This window comes from Notothenia rossii, assembly GCF_949606895.1.
Source record: "Notothenia rossii genome assembly, chromosome: 8".
Lineage (NCBI taxonomy): Eukaryota > Metazoa > Chordata > Actinopteri > Perciformes > Nototheniidae > Notothenia > Notothenia rossii.
The window spans coordinates 76,376,050-76,397,481 of NC_136906.1; the positions used below are offsets into that span (position 1 = coordinate 76,376,050).

Sequence of the window (21,432 nt, forward strand, 5' to 3'; positions counted from 1 at the left end):
TTAAAGGGTGCTTGATGTTGGGAGGGTTCGGCATGCAGCTTGGTGGAACAGTTAGCTCAGAGAACGTTGTGTACTTCTGTAGATTCATGTATCAGATGCACGTCAAACTCTGATACTAATATTTAATAATAGTAATTAAAAAGAGAACAATGGTCCATTCGTTCTTGCACTGCCTGCTCGTAACAACAATTAAATGACGTAAAACCAAACAAAGAAAAAAGACTTATAATTTACATGATTACTCACTTTATTCGTTTGGAGCTTATAGTTTTACTTTTGCAATTACATGTATTTTGTTTAGCTCAGTTTTCTTTTCTCTTAAACTCTTTTTTAAACGTTTTGCTTGATTCAGAGAAAATGTTGCTTTATCTTAATGGCACAAAACTGATTCCATACACCAGGAAGGGACGTCGAAAGTGAAACTTAGAAAACAGACGGACTGCCAGACTGCCAGAGCAGCAGAAAGAAAACAGGGTGAGTGTTAAAACCAGGCTGTGTCTGAACAATTAATGTTTTGTGGTGGAACATTATGGGAAACAATTCACCGTTGTATATATTGTGTGTTGCACCACGGACCTGTTAGAGAGTGTACCGTGTTGTTGTATTCATTCTAGCTTGACAGTAGCAGGTAGCAGACGGTCCTACCTTTCTGTAAACGAGTGGAAAATAAAGTGTGGGGTTCCATACTGAACACGCCGCCTCCGACTCCCATTCATCGGCCCTACAGTTGACTATTTGACTTTATCTCCGAAGAACACAGTCTTGATCAAAAGCAACATCTTAGAGTCCGATGTGGCATATTGAAATGTTGTAGGCCTAAACTTCCCCTTTCACGGCCTTGTTTCTGCGCCATCGTGGTTACATAACTATACAGACGTAATTGTTGTTGTTTACACTAGTGGTGTTAGTTAATTCAAAACAAAACTGTGATTTATCTTCATAAATCAGAAGTTTAAAATATCAGTAGGCCTTTTAACTGGTATTTTGGAGAGATCAAACAAACAAAAAGTGTGTTGTAGTCTAACGAAGCGGTCCATGAAAAACTGCTGAGAGAAATAAGAGGGGTTTTCACTTTATTATAACATCTCAGCTAAATTATGATGATTTTCGAATTACTGGCAGGACGTCAGAGCATATTGCGAGCAATATCTGCTCCTAAAGTAGTTTCCTGTCCATTTCCTGGATTCAGCATAATGCCACCCCTCCGTTTCACCAGACCTAAAGAGCACAACATTTGTCATCGATTAAATGTGCTTTTACACCGAGGTAGTTACAGCTCTTACTGATTTCTGGAGGTGGAAGAAGTACTTTAGTAAAAGTAGAAGTATCTTTTAGAACTACCAGAGTGTATGAATACTCTGTTACTTACAAGTAACAGTCCTGCATACAAAATGTTGCTAAAATTAGAAAGTATTAGCGTCCAAAGTACCAAAAGTAAAAGTAGTCATTGTGCAGATTGCTCCATTTCAGAATAATATGATATGTTTTATAATTATTGATCATTAAAGTGTTATCAAAGCTGGTAAAGGTGCAGCTAGTTTTAGGGTTTCCCACACATAGACTATACTTGAGCGGGCCTGCCAGGTATATTAACGGCCGCCCAAGTATATTTTGCGACCCATTTAGGTTTTCTTTTTTTTCTTCCTCCGTGACCACGACGCCATCTGCGATCGATTAACTTGTGGACAATGATCCCTCGCTCTACGCCTCCTGTACCCAGTCCCGGACTGGCCATCGGGAGGACAGGGGGGTTTCCCGATGGCCTGGCCTGTTAAGTGGCCTGCCTCACACAGGGTGACTGGCTGTCTACATGATGTGGCCTGCCGACATGGCCACTGTCATACAGATCATAAATCAAAGCCCTTGATTGGTCTCTGTGTGTCATTGAAGCTCGGGATAACCTCAGCTCAGGTGAGGTAAAGGACTCTCTGAGTGTTTAGATAGTTAACTTAGTCTAAGTTCTCAGAGGGTCTCAAACCGTTTGGTCACCATTTATGTAAACACATATTTCCATTCGAGAGGGTAGTGATTAGTAAAATATGCATGAATAAAAAATAAAAAGTTAACTAGGAGAAAAAAAGGTAAGATACACTTTTAAAACTTGTTGAGAGCTAAAACTAGTCTTTGCTGCTGCCTCAAAGAGGAGGAGGGAGACAGGAGAGTCTGATTCAGGAAAACAGACACACTCGCAACTATAAATGAACCAAAAATAAATAAATAAACAAGTTTCAGTGTTTTTTCATTAAATGGTATGTTATTGGTTATGGCCATGATTTTATGATTATTGAAATGTATACAGTTCTGTTTCACATAGGTGTTTCAATAGATCTAGTCTCTTTATTTTCCCCCTCAAAATGCACCAGATTGATGCATTTAACTCTAAAATAAAAAAAAAAATCTTAAATACATTTACAATTTTTGTATTAAATAGTAACCCATGTCCATACGCTTATCTGTGGGTAGTAGATTTAAACTATAGGGCTATCACTATGAGCCCTGCCTGTACCTGTTCGCTCTGCCATCGCGTGAAGGGTCTGCTAACAAGCGACCAACAGAAAGGTTAATGTTGTTGCACGTCACCTCAACCCCCCCCCCCCAAGTATATTTCAAATCTGTGGGAAACACTGGACTTTGTATACTGCAGGGTAGCTTGTGAATTTACACCAGGTGGAACTAAGGATTTAACTGGATTTAAGAGCTGATTATATTTCACATCATTAATCCAGATCTGTAAAGTAACTAAAGGTATTAAACACATGTAGGGGAACATTGAAATAAAGTACAGGTCCCCTGCTTGTGCCAGTTCCTCGCTTTCCTTGACTTTCACTGCCATGCAATTCATGTTAAAATACTCTCTGGAATTACGAAGGAAGTTTGGGTGAAACTTGGTAATATGATTAATTTTTTTTTATTGTTTTGACACGTTAAAGGTGGGGTAGTAATTTTGCAGATACCAGCTCGAGTGTGCTAGAATTTGAAAATACACAGCCGGAAAAAATCTGCCACTTCCTTCCAGAGCCCCTCCTCCAACACACACGAACGCGCACATGACCAATGAGGGCACGAGATAAGTTTGTGCCCAGATGGAAGGCTGACAGGCAGGTAGGCCATCCAGTTACTTTAGGCGGCCGGGTCAATTGATTGGTCGTGCTTTTTACAGTACTACGGCTTCCACACATTTTTTTAATGGATTTTTGGTCAAAGCACTTCAGATATTCATTGCTATCGGGATGTTAAGAGCATTCCATGGAATATAACAACAAGTGTATCTCGAACCGGTTTCTCAAACTTACCTACCCCACCTTTAAGGTTTGCAGATTATTCGCAACATTTCACGTTTTTTTTGGCAGCACAAATTTAAACCAAAATGTTTCATTATGATAGATTTGATTGAAATGCTTGCATTATAAAGTGTGTGTGTTTATGTATTTGTCTCCAGGGTTACTAGTTCATCTCTCAGAATGGAGACCATGAATGATGATGAGGAGGAGGATGAGGAAGAGGAGGACACATCTTCAGTGTCCAGAAAACCTCCAGATTTGAGTAATACACTTGGACCCTCTGACACAAAGTAAGAATCTGTTTCTGCTGTAAACTGACCTGAAGAGGAGTCTGGTTTGATCTGAGTAGCAGGTCACAGTATATAAACACAGTAAAGCATCACTGTGGAGTACAGTCATGAAACAAAGTCAATTAGAGTAAAGAAACCCAGAAGAGGAAAGTGAAGAGGTGTAACTGAGCTCTGGCTGTGCTCCTTGGCATCATCAGCAACAGCCAATAATCTACTATTGTGAAATTATTCTCACATTCCAGATGTAGGACTTTGTGTTAGGTTAAGTAAATCAACTTCAAACATGTAACACTTTTCCCTCTCACAAATGAATTCTAACAACCGAAACCCTCAAACACGACTTCAAAACTAAAAGTTCAGAGCAAGTCCAAAAATCTTTAATAACGTAAACGGGCTGAAATCAAAAGCTGCCCTTTACAAGAACTAATGATGTGTGTAAAACATTTTGTTGTTTCCACAGACGGAGAGCAGAGTCTCCAGTGCCCAGCTGTCTGTCTATGAAGAGTGACTGGTCTAAAGATGAACCTATATGCTTCAGCAAAGATCCTGGATCCTCAGACACAAAGTAAGAGTCTGTTTCTACTGTGAACTGACCAGAAGAGGATTCCGTTTTTATGCCATGTGATCATCTAGAGCAGGGGTGTCAAACTCAAGGCCCGTGGGCCAAATCCGGCCCTCGACTTTATTTTATGTGGCCCGCAAGAGCTATGAAAGAATAAAATATGTTTATTATACGGTTACATGCCGCTTTACAGGAGCACATTGTCCATAAACTACATGTCCCACAATGCATCTAGTTTTGTGACATGCACACTGAAGAGACTTGCAATTATTTTCCCCAGACTTCTGCTTTCAGATATTTTAATTATGAAGTTATTACCCTATCCGATAATAATCCAATGCAGAGGCAATAATGTAAAATAAAACATTATTTTATATATATTAAATATGTATATTTTTATATAGTCTTAAAGTTACAACCGGCACTTTGAATGCAACCATAGTGCTAATGTGGCCCACGATGAAATTGAGTTTGACATCCCTGGTCTAGAGTGTTCTCTAAATCAGTGGTTCCCACATTTTTCTGTCAGGCCCCCCCTTTGGAGAAAAAAAAAAGTTGGTCCCCCCCAACACAAGTCAGGTTCAGTGGCGGCGCCAGAGATTTCTTTTGGGGGTGCTGTGGGGTAGCTTGACGTTTCATAGAGGGTGCTCAAACATGTAGGGTTTTGCATTAATGTCCCGGGTGCTACAGTGGAATTTTCTACTGCAACAATCCCCACGCATATACACAACGTACCTGCAACTGTTACAATGAAGGCTCGATAATCAGCTCACGGCATATAGGTGTAAGCAGGGGTAAAGTGCTGTTTTTATAGGTGGTGTGTGGACCTCACATAGGGGGGTCCGGAGGCAAGGTCCCCCGGGAAGATTTATTTTTAAATATTGAAGCTAAATGCATCAATCTGGTGCACTTTGAGAGCAAAATGAAGAGATCTATGGATACCTCTGTCAACACCCATATGAAACAGAACTGTACACAGATTTACTTTTTCTTTATGGATATTTTACAAATCACCCTTTTTAAACTTTTTTTTTTTTTTATTGTCATATACTATTTCATACCTGTTTTTCATTTATTCTCTTTTTTTTTTATAACTATAATGATCATATAAACGTGTGCCTCGGAAATAATTGTTTACATTAATGGTGACCAAAACGTTTGAGACCCACTGAGATAACACTGAGAGTCCTTTAGCTCACTGAGTCTCTCAGTCTGACAGGAGAGGACTCTCCTCCACTTTGTTGTTGAAAAAACTCCTTATATCCGTTAGCGTAGCTCGCTAGCAGCAGAAGCTAACAACAACGATCTCCGGTACCGGTGCGCTTTCTCTCTCTCGCTCGCGCACGCACACAAAATGGCTGGTTTCACACACACAGAGCTGAGCTTTAATGAAACACAGAGACCCAGACGTAATAGTATTGTACTGTATCATATTATCTTCTAATCAATAATTTGTCAAATTATGATATTTTTTTTTTTTTTTCAATAACAATTTTTCCTCCTGGTCTCTCGCGCCCCCCTGTCATGCCTCTGCGCCCCCCAGGGAGGGCGCGCCCCACACTTTGGGAACCACTGCTCTAAATAATGACATTTTACAGAACAGAAACACAGTTTGGTCAATTACTGTAAATTCAAACATGTACGATTTGTCACCGTTACTAATGAATTGTAATGACAGAAATCTGTGACGGCCGCACATTGATTTAAGGTGTTCCTTCTAAACTGTAGTGGCAGGGGAAAAGGTTTAAGGCATGTTGATTATCATGAAATGAAATGAACTATCTATGATACATGTATATTATCCTCGCAACTGCCTTTGTTAATGTCCACTGTTATGTACGGTTTGAGGGTGTGGGTCTGCAAGCCTCATCTGCATATTCACCTGTCGCGGCGCGCCCAGAGGCTTTTTAGTGGGCGCGTGTCCGGGAGGCCAGGGGTTGGTTCTCACTGGAGGAGGAAGTGTGTGTGTGTGGTTATGCGGGTATTCAGCGGGATATTTAAGTTTCCTCAGCATGTATGTATGTTAAAATGCAACGGGGAAGTAACTGAAAGTGGATATTGCATCGACCGACCTGGAAGCACGTCCCCGTGGAGAGGAAGCGCACAGATAGAGAGAGAGATTCTCTCCAACACAGGGTGCACTGCAAAAATCAACCTATAAGATCTACTCCATGCACCTTCATAGTTTGGTTCATGATTGAAAAAAATGTGTGGCAGCGATTAAAAATAAAAAAGATTTCTAACTTATATAAAAAATGTCGGGCCAAGTCAAATTGCCCATCGATCTAATCAATTACATTAAATTGATTCTTTCCCATATACATAACATTTCAGTGCATGATTTTATTTATCTTATTTCACTTTAACACCAAAAGAAGGTTTTTGTTTTTAGGTAGTTTTATATGTTAAGTAGCTAAGCACATCAGTAAATTAATCCCTAAATCATTTTCCTGTGAATGCTAAACCATTTATAAAAACAATAAGATGTTTACAGATTTACAGCAATACATTGCATATTTATTTGTTAGGTGTAAGAGTGGTTAATCACAGAAATTAAACAATGGTATCAGAGCAACCTCCGAAATAACTAATCAGTCTTTAATGATACCTGGCTGTCTTGAAAAAGGTCTTCTTGGCGTTCCCCAAGTTCTTCAATCAGGCACTGCATCCCTTTTTTACAATACTCTGGGCCTGTGAGGAAATTCATTTTAGTGAGAAGACTTATTTCTGCATTTTCATTTTCTTGAATGAAAAATTTAAATAAATGTACCTCATCAATTGTGCTCAGAAGAGGGCGCATGCTGGAGCCAGCATGTCCTCCTTTGGCACGCATCAGCTGGAGCGACGTGGTGTGTAGGCTACCCATCCAGTTTCAGCATCAAAGTCTCTTCCAGTGAAAGAGTTGTTATGTGTCGGAACTCCTCCTTGATCTAATAAAAAGCATTGGGACAACTAGGGTTGCAAAATTCCGGGAATTTTCAAAGATGGAAACTTTCCACGGGAATAAACGGGAATTTATGGGAATAAACTGGGAATTTTCAAAATTGAAGGTTGGCTCTTCATAGGGAACTTAAATATAGTTGGGGAAAGTATATTTTAGCATAATCTTGACTAAAACAAACCGATGCCATTCAAGTACACTTGAATATCCATGCCATAGCACACTGCTCACTTCATGGCTATTGAGACCACACAAAGGTTTGCAACAGGCTCACAAATGTGAGAGTGGAAAAACTGGTTGGCATTCGGCAAACCTAAGGCTCTCTGAGCCGGACACAGAGCCATCCTCAACAAGGCTGGACAGTGACACTGAAGAGGAAGACTCAGAGTGTGATGTTGATGAGGCCCAGGAAGAGCCCGTTGACTGAAAGGGTTTAGCCAAAGTGCAGAGGATTGCTTGAAGGAAGATGTGCATGTTTAATGGGACTTTTTGGAGGGAGAAGGGCTCGTTTCATTTAACATTTTGAATGGGACTTTGTGGGGGTTTTTGGATGGGGGGTGCATTTTTGTTCATTTTTTAATGATTGTGGTTGTGGGGGGATGAGTAATATTTAACTCAACATTCCTGTTTTCGTTCTTCAATGAAATAAATAATTGTTCAATAAAATAATTAAAACTTGTTCTGTTCTACTTTTTTAAAATAAAAAAATTAAATTAAATCTGCATTCCCCCCCCACACTTATAAAAATAGCACTTGATTGTAAGAGTCGCGGGTACACTGTGTATGTGCGTATTCCACTGTAGCGCCCGGTACATTAATGGGAAACCCTAGTTTGTACATGTTCAATACATTTGTAACACTGTAGCCTAGAAACTTTTTCGGTTCACCAAAAAAAAAATCGCATGCGTGAAGGGGCAATGTGGGCCTAATGTCTTCAAGCAGATTTTACCCAGAATGTTTGTGTTTCAGTTGGTACTGTCAGAAATTAGGTAGTGTAGGTAATGCTCACTTATATACCTTGAGTACAATTTAAATGATTTGCTTGGATAATATATACTACCCTCCAAAATCCTTTTTTACAGTGTGAGATCGCTCCTTTGTGCCACACCGATCATCGTGTTTTCCTTTTTTTAGCCTAAAAGGCCTACAGACATTTCATTTTGTTGCTGCCGACGGGCGCAGGAGCAACAGCCTTTTTCTCAATGAAATATAGTGGCCTGGATTAGGCAATAATGACAATTTCGGTTTATCGCCGAGCAGACTTTGTTGAGTTTTGTTTGTGTTTTGCTCGGCTGAAAACTGTCAATATAATTGAATAACGTATAAAAACCCGTCTTTGTTTATTTGGTGGATGTAGACAGTAGTAGATACACTTCCGTGGGGACTATTTGTGGAAGAGTAGATTGTCCGTTATCAGTTCTGTTTTGCCTTTATAATATTATTTCAAGAAGGCCTTGTGCGTTTATTTAACACAGCTATTTTTGATAGTTGATCGTTACCAACCCTCAAGCATGACTTGAAAAACAGAAAGTTGGGAGCAAGTCCAAAAACCTTAACCTGGTAAACGGGCTGAAATCAAACGCTATTTTTTTATTACAAGAACTAATGATGTGTGTAAAAATGTCTTGTTTCCACAGACGGAGAGCAGAGTCTCCAGTCCCCAGCTGTCTGTCTATGAAGAGTGACTGGTCCAAAGATCAACCTATATGCTTCAGTAAAGAACCTCGACACTCAGACACAAAGTAAGACTCTGTTTCTACTGTGAACTGACCCAAAGAGGATTCATTTGATATGCCAACAGATAATATACACTGTTCTTTAATATTTACATGAGCGCAGTAAATAACAGCACAGAAACACAGTAAATAAATACAGAAAAGTACAGTAAAGACATGTGATTGAACGTTGTGCTCCTTTGCATCAACAGCAATAGTTAATAAACTACTATAGAGAAATTATTCTCAAACACAATACGTAAGAATTTGTGTTTTGGTAAGTAAATGAACTTCAAGCATTTAAAACTTTTCAATCTCACTAATAATTTGTAACAACAGACTACTGCGTGGGTGCGCACTTGTGTGGCATTGTTTGGGATGACCTAATTAAAATAGCGTTTTTTTTATTCATCTTTAAAAAATCCCCACTACACCACTGTCTATATATATACCGTATATATAGATCTATATATATATATGCCATCTGATCATTTCAAACTCTGCTTTAATAATGACATGAGTGCAGTAGCCGACAGTATAGAAACTCAGTAGAGCTCAGTATAGAAACTCACACGTACTTTGATCAGATAAGGAAAATATCGGCAGTACTTCATATTGAACTGAAGTTAAACATTTATGTGTATCAACCATTGATTGTTAGTTTGACTATGAATGGAGCAGCCACAAAGTTAGCTAAGTCTAACTCCACTCAATCTAATCCCCATTCATTAACTAGCATTTTCAAAGTGATTTGCTTTCCATGTTGTGGACAGACCTGACAAAGTGTTAACTGCTTTTACAAATTAGAATCATGATGTAGTTATTACATAAACCAGTTTAATTTAGCCGTAGTCAAACTTGTGAGGCACAGTGAACATGCTGTAGGCGATGATGTTACAGACAGAAGGGCGTTTTGTTTCATAATGATATGAATAACTAAATATCTACCACTTGGGAACAGTTATCAGGATGAAACATCATGTACAGATAAAGAACTTAAACAACCAGTCACCGTAATGTGCTCTAAAGGATGTGTTCCTCTCCACAGAGGGAAGAGGAAGAGTCATGTTCCTGTGGAGGAGCAGCTGTCCAGCTGTGCTCTGTGTCAGGACGTCCTGAAGGATCCAGTCTCTACAAGCTGTGGACACTGCTTCTGCAGACAGTGCATCACCTCATACTGGGAGCAGAGACCTCCATCAGGAGACTCCTCCTGTCCCCAGTGTGGGAAAAGATCCAGAACCAGAGCTGGACTGCAGACAGCCAGTCAGACCAGAACAGTACAAAGTAAGCCTTAACCTCTGTCTCCTGGTGTCTTCATGCCTGAACACAGGATTCTTCCTGTTGTGTTGTACATAATATAAGTTCATTTCAAACATTTTCATTATTCTCCCGTTTCCTTCTCTTTCAGCAGAACGTGGTCTGCAGGAGGTTCTAGATGAACATAGGCTCAGTCTGAGGGGGAGGTGTGAACAAGTGACTGAAGGAATTGATCAAAGTGAAACCAGCCTCAACAGGATCTTCACTGAGCTCTACATCACACAAGGACAGAGTAAAGAGGTTAATACCCAACATGAGGTGAGGCAGCTTGAGGCAGCTTACAAGAAGAAGACCCTCCATTACACTCCAATCAAGTGCCAGGACATCTTTAAAGCCTCACCTGACCAACAGACTCTCATCAGAGCGGTCCTGACCAACGGAGTCGCTGGAGTTGGAAAAACCTTCTCAGTGCAGAAGTTCACTCTGGACTGGGCCGAGGGTTTGGGAAACCAAGATGTCAGTCTGGTGATCCCGCTCTCCTTCAGGGAGCTGAACCTGATCAAAGGTGAGCAGTACAGTCTTCTCAGGCTGCTCCATGTTTTCCATCCGACCTTAAAGGAGGTCACAGCAGAGCAGCTGGCTGTCTGCAAAGTGCTGCTCATCTTTGACGGCCTGGATGAAAGCAGACTTTCTCTGGACTTCACAAACAATGAGGTTGTGTCTGATGTCTCTCAGCAGTCCTCAGTCGACGTGCTGCTGACAAACCTCATCAGGGGGAAGCTGCTTCCCTCGGCTCTCGTCTGGATAACTTCCAGACCTGCAGCGGCCAATCAGATCCCTCCTGAGTGTGTGGACAGGGTAACAGAAGTACGAGGCTTCACTGACGCCCAGAAGGAGGTGTACTTCAGGAGGAGATCGAGTGATGAAGACCTGTCCAGCAGAATCATCTCTCACATCAAGAGCTCCAGGAGCCTCCACATCATGTGTCAGATCCCAGTCTTCTGCTGGATCACTGCTGTAGTTCTGGACCGCTTGTTGACTACAGACCAGAGAGGAGAGCTGCCCAAGACCCTCACTGACATGTACTCACACTTCCTGCTGGTCCAGACCAAGAGGAAGAAGCAGAAGTATGAAGAGGGACATGAGACGAGTCCACAGCAGCTGACGGAGGCTGACAGGGAGCTTCTTCTGAAGCTGGGGAGGCTGGCGTTTGAACATCTGGAGAACGGAGACATCATGTTCTACCAAGAAGACCTGGAGCGCTGTGGTCTTGACGTCACAGAGGCCTTGGTGCACTCAGGAGTTTGTACAGAGATCTTCAAAAGAGAGAGTGTGATCTTCCAGAAAACAGTCTACTGCTTTGTTCATCTGAGCATTCAGGAGTTCCTGGCTGCAGTCTACATGCTGCACTGTTACACCAACAGAGACACAGAGGTATTTAAGGACTTCCTGCAGGGAGACTTTAACAACATGTTTAGCAGTGATCAGGACTACCCATCCCTGGATGTCTTCCTAAAGAGCGCCATGATGAAATCACACAAAAGTAACAATGGCCACTTGGACCTGTTTGTCCGCTTCCTCCACGGCCTCTCTCTGGAGTCTAACCAGAGACTCTTAGGAGGCCTGCTGGGTCGCACAGACAAACGTCCAGAAATCATCCAGAGAGCCATCAGCAACCTGAAGGAGATGAGAAGTGATGATTCCTCTCCCGACAGGAGCCTCAACATCTTCCACTGTCTGACAGAGATGAACGACCACTCAGTACTTCAGGAGATCACAGAGTTCCTGAAGTCAGAGAGCAGATCAGAGAAGAGACTCTCTGTGAAACACTGCTCAGCTCTGGCCTACGAGCTGGAGATGTCAGAGGAGGTTCTGGATGAGTTGGAGAAGAACAAAACATCACAGGAGAGACGACGGAGACTGACTCCAGCTGAGAGGAACTGCAGGAAGGCTGTGTGAGTCCAGATGTGATTAACTTTATAGATCAGTGTAGATAAGGATTTTAGTTTTTCAAATAAACACTATACAGCTTTTTGCTTTTTAACATTCTGTGAGAGCAAAATTGAATTAATACAATTATTCTAATAATTTCAAAATTGTACAGTTTTTTTCTTCTCTTCGTTTTCCTTGTCAAAAACACATGAAGGATGTTTTATCACAGCAACATGTGATCACAACATACAGAATAATTGTACATGTCATTCAATGGAGTAAAGTTATTATGAAATGATTGCAGTTTCTTTATCGTTAAATTAGACACAGAGTAATATCTGATTTATGTTGACTCTAGTCTAGAAGGTAGCTAGCAAAGAGGTGACAGACATGGGATCAGATCACACTCAACCATCCAGTGGTAATCAGATCATGGTATTCAAAAGGTCTTTCCTCAAATGCATGAAGTTAATATATTGTTTCCCCTTTTTTTTGTATTAACAAATTCTGTAATATGTGTTATAACAGAATTCCTGACAGTGGATTCTTAGACTGGGAAGTCGTGTCCTCAGCTCTGAAGTCAGACCCCTCCAATCTGAGAGAGCTGGAGCTGGAAGACGGTCTGCAGGATTCAGAGGAGGTGGAGCTGCTGAGTTCTGGACTGAAGAGTCCACACTGTAGACTGAAGACTCTGAGGTCAGATCACTGGCTGCAGTTCATGTGGTTTTCTACAGTATTTATAATTGATATATTTATAATTCCATAATTTGCCTGAGTACAAAGATATTTTAATAAGTTCACATTTCTTTCTAAATTGCTGAATATTTGACTTGAATAACAGAAAGCAGAGAAAGTAGATGTGTGACGGACAGTGTTTGAGCTTCCACAGACTCTCACTGTGCTCCATGACTCAGTGAAGATGCTGTCAGTACTGATGAGCTGTGAGGGAGATGAAGGAGGTTGTTCTGATGCATTATTACAGATACTTTTATATATTACAGTTATAAAAGTATCTCCATCATTTCTGACATTGACCTCTGAACCCTCTCCAGGTCTGAAAAGATGATGAAACTTTGAACTACCTCAAGCAGGACCATTGTTCTCTGAACTTACATTGTGTGTTATTTATTCAGACTCTGGTGCTGCTTCTTTGTGAACTCTGTGATCTTGAGTTGAATCAGTTTCTGTGGGTTTGTATCTGTCTGGCTGCACATCACGAGTTAGTGTAGAAGGAGCAGAGCTTCAGATGTGAAGTCACCACTTTTTATTGAAGGTGAAGCACGTTGTCTTTAATATTAATCAGAGCTCTGTTCTCTTTCTGTAACTTACTGTTTTTAACCTGTCGGGAGTGTCCACTTTATAAACTTCTACATTCTCTACTTCTCCAGCTATAATCAGATTATTAGAACTTTCATTATTTCAATAAGGAACATTGTTTTCTAAACTTGCATCATGTGTTCTTTATTCAGACTGGAGGGCTGCAGGTTGTCAGAGATCAGCTGGGCTGCTCTGATCTCAGCTCTGAAGTCCAACCCTTCCCATCTGAGAGTTCTGGACCTGAGTTTCAACGAGCTGCAGGATTCAGTCGTGAAGCTGCTGAGTGATCTTCTGGAGAGTCCAGACTGCAGACTGGAGACTCTCATGTCAGTTCTCCATCTTTTCCTTCTGTGCTGAGATGAATATGTGAGAGTTGTGTTGACTCTGAGCTGCAGACATCAGGCTGATATGATCCTGATCCTCACTGAGCATCTTAATGCTGAAGTCTACTTTCTTCTTCTGTGGTTTAGTTCATTGACCGTGGCAGAGCAATGTTAAAGAAAAATCATACTCTGCGTAATTCACTCTGAGCCTCTCAAAAACCTGAATTCATCTTATATCCTCCATCATGTTGTTTTAAATAAATAACATTAAAAACACATGAATACAATAATTACATATTTCTATTAAAACTAACAAATATTTTCAGTTTTTGCTGTTTCTAACATTTGTATTAAGCAGAGGTGGGAGTAAGTCCTACATGTGCAAGTCATGACCAAGTCTCAAGTCTTGACCTACAAGTATCAAGCAAGTCCCAAGTCACTGTGGTGAGAGTCAAGCAAGTCAAGTCAAGTCAAGTCAAGTCATACTAAATTCTGATGAATAAACCCAGTTTCCGCATCAGTTAAAAGACAGTGGTTATGAAAATGGATTCAACCCACACTATGATCTTCATTACATACACAGTTAATCATTTGAAATCTAATTTAGACCGATGACAATCATATTAGATTCATATTAACCCCAGAACTGCAGACAATATAGCTAGGACTCAAAAAGTCTGTTCAAAAAGGCAGAATTCCAGGTAAGAAAATCATATATGGCATTTGCCATGACACATATTTAATTTAAATGTCTGTTAACACTAGAACCGCCAACAGCGTCAGCACCTACATAGATATCATTTTCAAACCATTTAATTTGTTCCTCTTCATAATTTCCTTATAAACTAAGCAGGACGATTTAAAACTCACTTAATTGGGTTAATTTAGAAATGGCTTCAGTTTATCATCATAACAGATCAAAAAGTTCAGATTCATTTTACAATAAATCAAGGAATGATGCACTTCTACAAACAAAAACAACATCATTAAAACATTTAAACAAACTACTAAAAGCAGATGAACTACATTATTCAAAAGTGTACAGTAACTTCTGATAATAACACAGGGGAAACAAACGAGGCATCTCTCTCTCTCTCTCTCTCTCTCTCTCTCTCTCTCTCTCTCTCTCTCTCTCTCTCTCTCTCTCCTGACAGCCCGTCAGTATCAGGGTTAGTCAAAATGAATCCCTTGGCGGTTAATTTACCGTTTTGTCTTCCCTTTGCTTAATCGATTTGAAACCAAGTCTAACGTAGCTTAAACTTAACGTTAGCTTTCTAGCGAACACAACACATGCACGCACCTTTCTCTGTGTTTTTTTTTGTAGTGATGAATGAAGTTGGATGTTGTGGTGGTCCTGTCACTGATCTTTATGCTGCAGACCCTGCATACCACTGTTCTCTTCTTATTACCGTCATCGACAAAATAATCCTTGATTCCAAACTTCACTATTTTTGGAGCAAAGCTAGCCGCTGCCATGTTAACTGAGACTCCTGCCTTCTAGTGGGTTGCCAGGTTTGCGCGCATGACGCTATAATCACGTTGTTCGACAAAACTAAACGTAATATCTCACTACAAAAACAAACGCAAATATTTCATTTTAAACAGTCGAGTCCTTTCAAGTCATCTGTCTCAAGCTTAAGTCAAGTCTCAAGTCATGAATACCAAGTCAAAGTCAAGTCTTTTATCAATGTTAGTCAAGCAAGTCTCAAGTCAAAAAATATGCCACTCGAGTCAAGTCATGTGACTCGAGTCAAGTCATGTGACTCGAGTCCCCACCTCTGGTATTAAGCTACAAGATGCTCATACTGACTGAATAGTTTAAACTGAAGATGCTGTGATCTATGTCTCCACTATTCCTAAAATAAATATTCTCTATTTATTTTGATCACATTTCTTTAAAATTCATCCTGACATCTTTGTGATCTTTGTGATCTCTGTGATCTTGAGTTGAATCAGTTTCTGTGGGTTTGTATCTGTCTGGCTGCACATCACGAGTTAGTGTAGAAGGAGCAGAGCTTCAGATGTGAAGTAACCACTTTTTATTGAAGGTGAAGCACGTTGTCTTTAATATTAATCAGAGCTCTGTTCTCTTTCTGTAACTTACTGTTTTTAACCTGTCGGGAGTGTCCACTTTATAAACTTCTACATTCTCTACTCCTCCAGCTATAATCAGATTATTAGAACTTTCATTATTTCAATCAGGAACATTGTTTTCTTAACTTGCATCATGTGTTCTTTATTCAGACTGGAGAACTGCAATTTGTCAGAGATCAGCTGTGCTGCTCTGATCTCAGCTCTGAACTCCAACCCTTCCCATCTGAGAGATCTGGACCTGAGTGGCAACGATCTGCAGGATTCAGTCGTGAAGCTGCTGAGTGATCTTCTGGAGAGTCCAGACTGCAGACTGGAGACTCTCAGGTCAGTTCTCCATCTTTTACTTCTGTGCTGAGATGAATATGTGAGAGTTGTGTTGACTCTGAGCTGCAGACATCAGGCTGATATGATCCTGATCCGGTTATGGCTAGAAAGGATCCGTCTTGTGCAAAACTCTCGCGAGAGTTTGGCTGAATGTCACGTGGCTGAATGTTTACGTTTGGCAGGCAGCCTTTCAGTTATGATCGTTAACATCAGTGGGCCACAGCAAATGATGGTGAGAAGCTAAACTATCTATTTATTATGTCAATTACAGGGAGTGTGATTGTTGAAATAGGGTGTTAGCGGTCTTGTTGGTGTTCAAAGAAGAATGACAACACTGTAGATCACCAACACTATGGTTTACTTTTTATTCACAGGCGAGTCAAGTCAACGTTGTCGCAGTAAAAGTCCCAAGATAGCTCCTGGTGCAATAAAATGTTCCCTTGCAGTGTTTTACTATTATGTCTGATGTTTCTCTCTTAATATTGCTGCTGCATTAATGTGTATGTTGCATCATGTTACTGCTGTAGAAGTGTTTCCGAGCCGCTCCGATTACAACGAGAGTTACAACGAGAACGTGACGTCATATTTACACTATACGGATCCTTACTAGCCATAACCTCCTGATCCTCACTGAGCATCTTAATGCTGAAGTCTATTTTCTTCTTCTGTGGTTTAGTTCATTGACCGTGGCAGAGTAATGTTAAAGAAAAATCATACTCTGCGTAATTCACTCTGAGCCTCTCAAAAACCTGAATTCATCTTATATCCTCCATCATGTTGTTTTAAATAAATAACATTAAAAACACATGAATACAATAATTACATATTTCTATTAAAACTAACAAATATTTTCAGTTTTTGCTGTTTCTAACATTTGTATTAAGCAGAGGTGGGAGTAAGTCCTACATGTGCAAGTCATGACCAAGTCTCAAGTCTTGACCTACAAGTATCAAGCAAGTCCCAAGTCACTGTGGTGAGAGTCAAGCAAGTCAAGTCAAGTCAAGTCAAGTCAAGTCAAGTCAAGTCAAGTCAAGTCATACTAAATTCTGATGAATAAACCCAGTTTCCGCATCAGTTAAAAGACAGTGGTTATGAAAATGGATTCAACCCACACTATGATCTTCATTACATACACAGTTAATCATTTGAAATCTAATTTAGACCGATGACAATCATATTAGATTCATATTAACCCCAGAACTGCAGACAATATAGCTAGGACTCAAAAAGTCTGTTCAAAAAGGCAGAATTCCAGGTAAGAAAATCATATATGGCATTTGCCATTACACATATTTAATTTAAATGTCTGTTAACACTAGAACCGCCAACAGCGTCAGCTCCTACATAGATATCATTTTCAAATCATTTAATTTGTTCCTCTTCATAATTTCCTTATAAACTAAGCAGGACGATTTCAAACCCACTTAATTGGGTTAATTTAGAAATGGCTTCAGTTTATCATCATAACAGATCAAAAAGTTCAGATTCATTTTACAATAAATCAAGGAATGATGCACTTCTACAAACAAAAACAACATCATTAAAACATTTAAACAAACTACTAAAAGCAGATGAACTACATTATTCAAAAGTGTACAGTAAGTTCTGATAATAACACAGGGGAAACAAACGAGGCATCTCTCTCTCTCTCTCTCTCTCTCTCTCTCTCTCTCTCTCTCTCTCTCTCTCTCTCTCTCTCTCTCTCTCTCTCCTGACAGCCCGTCAGTATCAGGGTTAGTCAAAATGAATCCCTTGGCGGTTAATTTACCGTTTTGTCTTCCCTTTGCTTAATCGATTTGAAACCAAGTCTAACGTAGCTTAAACTTAACGTTAGCTTTCTAGCGAACACAACACATGTACGCACCTTTCTCTGTGTTTTTTTTTGTAGTGATGAATGAAGTTGGATGTTGTGGTGGTCCTGTCACTGATCTTTATGCTGCAGACTCTGCATACCGCTGTTCTCTTCTTATTACCGTCATCAACAAAATAATCCTTGATTCCAAACTTCACTATTTTTGGAGCAAAGCTAGCCGCTGCCATGTTAACTGAGACTCCTGCCTTCTAGTGGGTTGCCAGGTTTGCGCGCATGACGCTATAATCACGTTGTTCGACAAAACTAAACGTAATATCTCACTACAAAAACAAACGCAAATATTTCATTTTAAACAGTCGAGTCCTTTCAAGTCATCTGTCTCAAGCTTAAGTCAAGTCTCAAGTCATGAATACCAAGTCAAAGTCAAGTCTTTTATCAATGTTAGTCAAGCAAGTCTCAAGTCAAAAAATATGCCACTCGAGTCAAGTCATGTGACTCGAGTCAAGTCATGTGACTCGAGTCCCCACCTCTGGTATTAAGCCACAAGATGCTCATACTGACTGAATAGTTTAAACTGAAGATGCTGTGATCTATGTCTCCACTATTCCTAAAATAAATATTCTCTATTTATTTTGATCACATTTCTTTAAAATTCATCCTGACATCTTTGTGATCTTTGTGAACTCTGTGATCTTGAGTTGAATCAGTTTCTGTGGGTTTGTATCTGTCTGGCTGCACATCACCAGTTAGTGTAGAAGGAGCAGAGCTTCAGATGTGAAGTCACCACTTTTTATTGAAGGTGAAGCACGTTGTCTTTAATATTAATCAGAGCTCTGTTCTCTTTCTGTAACTTACTGTTTTTAACCTGTCGGGAGTGTCCACTTTATAAACTTCTACATTCTCTACTTCTCCAGCTATAATCAGATTATTAGAACTTTCATTATTTCAATAAGGAACATTGTTTTCTAAACTTGCATCATGTGTTCTTTATTCAGACTGTGGGACTGCAGTTTGTCAGAGATCAGCTGGGCTGCTCTGATCTCAGCTCTGAAGTCCAACCCTTCCCATCTGAGAGATCTGGACCTGAGTCTCAACGATCTGCAGGATTCAGTCGTGAAGCTGCTGAGTGATCTTCTGGAGAGTCCAGACTGCAGACTGGAGACTCTCAGGTCAGTTCTCCATCTTTTACTTCTGTGCTGAGATGAATATGTGAGAGTTGTGTTGACTCTGAGCTGCAGACATCAGGCTGATATGATCCTGATCCGGTTATGGCTAGAAAGGATCCGTCTTGTGCAAAACTCTCGCGAGAGTTTGGCTGAATGTCACGTGGCTAAATGTTTACGTTTGGAAGGCAGCCTTTCAGTTATGATCGTTAACATCAGTGGGCCACAGCAAATGATGGTGAGAAGCTAAACTATCTATTAATTATGTCAATGACAGGGAGTGTGATTGTTGAAATAGGGTGTTAGCGGTCTTGTTGGTGTTCAAAGAAGAATGACAACACTGTAGATCACCAACACTATGGTTTACTTTTTATTCACAGGCGAGTCAAGTCAACGTTGTCGCAGTAAAAGTCCCAAGATAGCTCCTGGTGCAATAAAATGTTCCCTTGCAGTGTTTTACTATTATGTCTGATGTTTCTCTCTTAATATTGCTGCTGCATTAATGTGTATGTTGCATCATGTTACTGCTGTAGAAGTGTTTCCGAGCCGCTCCGATTACAACGAGAGTTACAACGAGAACGTGACGTCATATTTACACTAGACGGATCCTTTCTAGCCATAACCTCCTGATCCTCACTGAGCATCTTAATGCTGAAGTCTATTTTCTTCTTCTGTGGTTTAGTTCATTGACCGTGGCAGAGTAATGTTAAAGACAAATCATACTCTGCGTAATTCACTCTGAGCCTCTCAAAAACCTGAATTCATCTTATATCCTCCATCATGTTGTTTTAAATAAATAACATTAAAAACACATGAATACAATAATTACATATTTCTATTAAAACTAACAAATATTTTCAGTTTTTGCTGTTTCTAACATTTGTATTAAGCAGAGGTGGGAGTAAGTCCTACATGTGCAAGTCATGACCAAGTCTCAAGTCTTGACCTACAAGTATCAAGCAAGTCCCAAGTCACTGTGGTGAGAGTCAAGTCAAGTCAAGTCAAGTCAAGTCAAGTCAAGCAAGTCAAGTCAAGCAAGTCAAGTCAAGTCAAGTCAAGTCAAGCAAGTCAAGTCAAGTCAAGTCAAGTCAAGTCAAGTCAAGTCAAGCAAGTCAAGCAAGTCAAGTCAAGTCATACTAAATTCTGATGAATAAACCCAGTTTCCGCATCAGTTAAAAGACAGTGGTTATGAAAATGGATTCAACCCACACTATGATCTTCATTACATACACAGTTAATCATTTGAAATCTAATTTAGACCGATGACAATCATATTAGATTCATATTAACCCCAGAACTGCAGACAATGTAGCTAGGACTCAAAAAGTCTGTTCAAAAAGGCAGAATTCCAGGTAAGAAAATCATATGGCATTTGCCATTACACATATTTAATTTAAATTTCTGTTAAAACTAGAACCGCCAACAGCGTCAGCTCCTACATAGATATCATTTTCAAATCATTTAATTTGTTCCTCTTCATAATTTCCTTATAAACTAAGCAGGACGATTTCAAACTCACTTAATTGGGTTAATTTAGAAATGGCTTCAGTTTATCATCATAACAGATCAAAAAGTTCAGATTCATTTTACAATAAATCAAGGAATGATGCACTTCTACAAACAAAAACAACATCATTAAAACATTTAAACAAACTACTAAAAGCAGATGAACTACATTATTCAAAAGTTTACAGTAAGTTCTGATAATAACACAGGGGAAACAAACGAGGCATCTCTTTTCCTCTCTCTCTCTCTCTCTCTCTCTCTCTCTCTCTCTCTCTCTCTCTCTCTCTCTCCTGACAGCCCGTCAGTATCAGGGTTAGTCAAAATGAATCCCTTGGCGGTTAATTTACCGTTTTGTCTTCCCTTTGCTTAATCGATTTGAAATCAAGTCTAACGTAGCTTAAACTTAACGTTAGCTTTCTAGCGAACACAACACATGCACGCACCTTTCTCTGTGTTTTTTTTTGTAGTGATGAATGAAGTTGGATGTTGTGGCGGTCCTGTCACTGATCTTTATGCTGCAGACCCTGCATACCACTGTTCTCTTCTTATTACCGTCATCAACAAAATAATCCTTGATTCCAAACTTCACTATTTTTGGAGCAAAGCTAGCCGCTGCCATGTTAACTGAGACTCCTGCCTTCTAGTGGGTTGCCAGGTTTGCGCGCATGACGCTATAATCACGTTGTTCGAAAAAACTAAAGGTAATATCTCACTACAAAAACAAACGCAAATATTTCATTTTAAACAGTCGAGTCCTTTCAAGTCATCTGTCTCAAGCTTAAGTCAAGTCTCAAGTCATGAATACCAAGTCAAAGTCAAGTCTTTTATCAATGTTAGTCAAGCAAGTCTCAAGTCCAAAAATATGCCACTCGAGTCAAGTCATGTGACTCGAGTCAAGTCATGTGACTCGAGTC

At 39.9% G+C, this 21,432-nt stretch overlaps 1 protein-coding gene across 7 annotated transcripts in view; it reads left to right on the forward strand.

Moving 5' to 3' along the window:
• The first annotated feature begins 384 nt into the window (after nt 1-384).
• The window catches only part of LOC307014260 (NACHT, LRR and PYD domains-containing protein 12-like), a 39,496-nt gene continuing 18,448 nt past the window's right edge, over nt 385-21,432 (forward strand). For 3 of the 7 annotated variants that reach the window (XM_079642129.1, XM_079642135.1, XM_079642133.1), the window contains exons 1-10: nt 385-474; nt 3,440-3,571; nt 4,032-4,136; nt 8,712-8,816; nt 9,838-10,073; nt 10,198-12,001; nt 12,507-12,674; nt 13,448-13,621; nt 15,863-16,036; nt 18,845-19,018. In XM_079642129.1, coding sequence (XP_079498255.1) covers nt 3,462-3,571; nt 4,032-4,136; nt 8,712-8,816; nt 9,838-10,073; nt 10,198-12,001; nt 12,507-12,674; nt 13,448-13,621; nt 15,863-16,036; nt 18,845-19,018 — 3,050 coding nt within the window. In that variant the 5' untranslated portion in view covers nt 385-474; nt 3,440-3,461. Of the gene's footprint in view, nt 475-2,930; nt 3,103-3,439; nt 3,572-4,031; nt 4,137-8,711; nt 8,817-9,837; nt 10,074-10,197; nt 12,002-12,506; nt 12,675-13,447; nt 13,622-15,862; nt 16,037-18,844; nt 19,019-21,432 lie in introns of all 7 variants that reach the window. The other 4 variants (XM_079642130.1, XM_079642131.1, XM_079642134.1 and 1 more) reach the window with 4 other exon arrangements.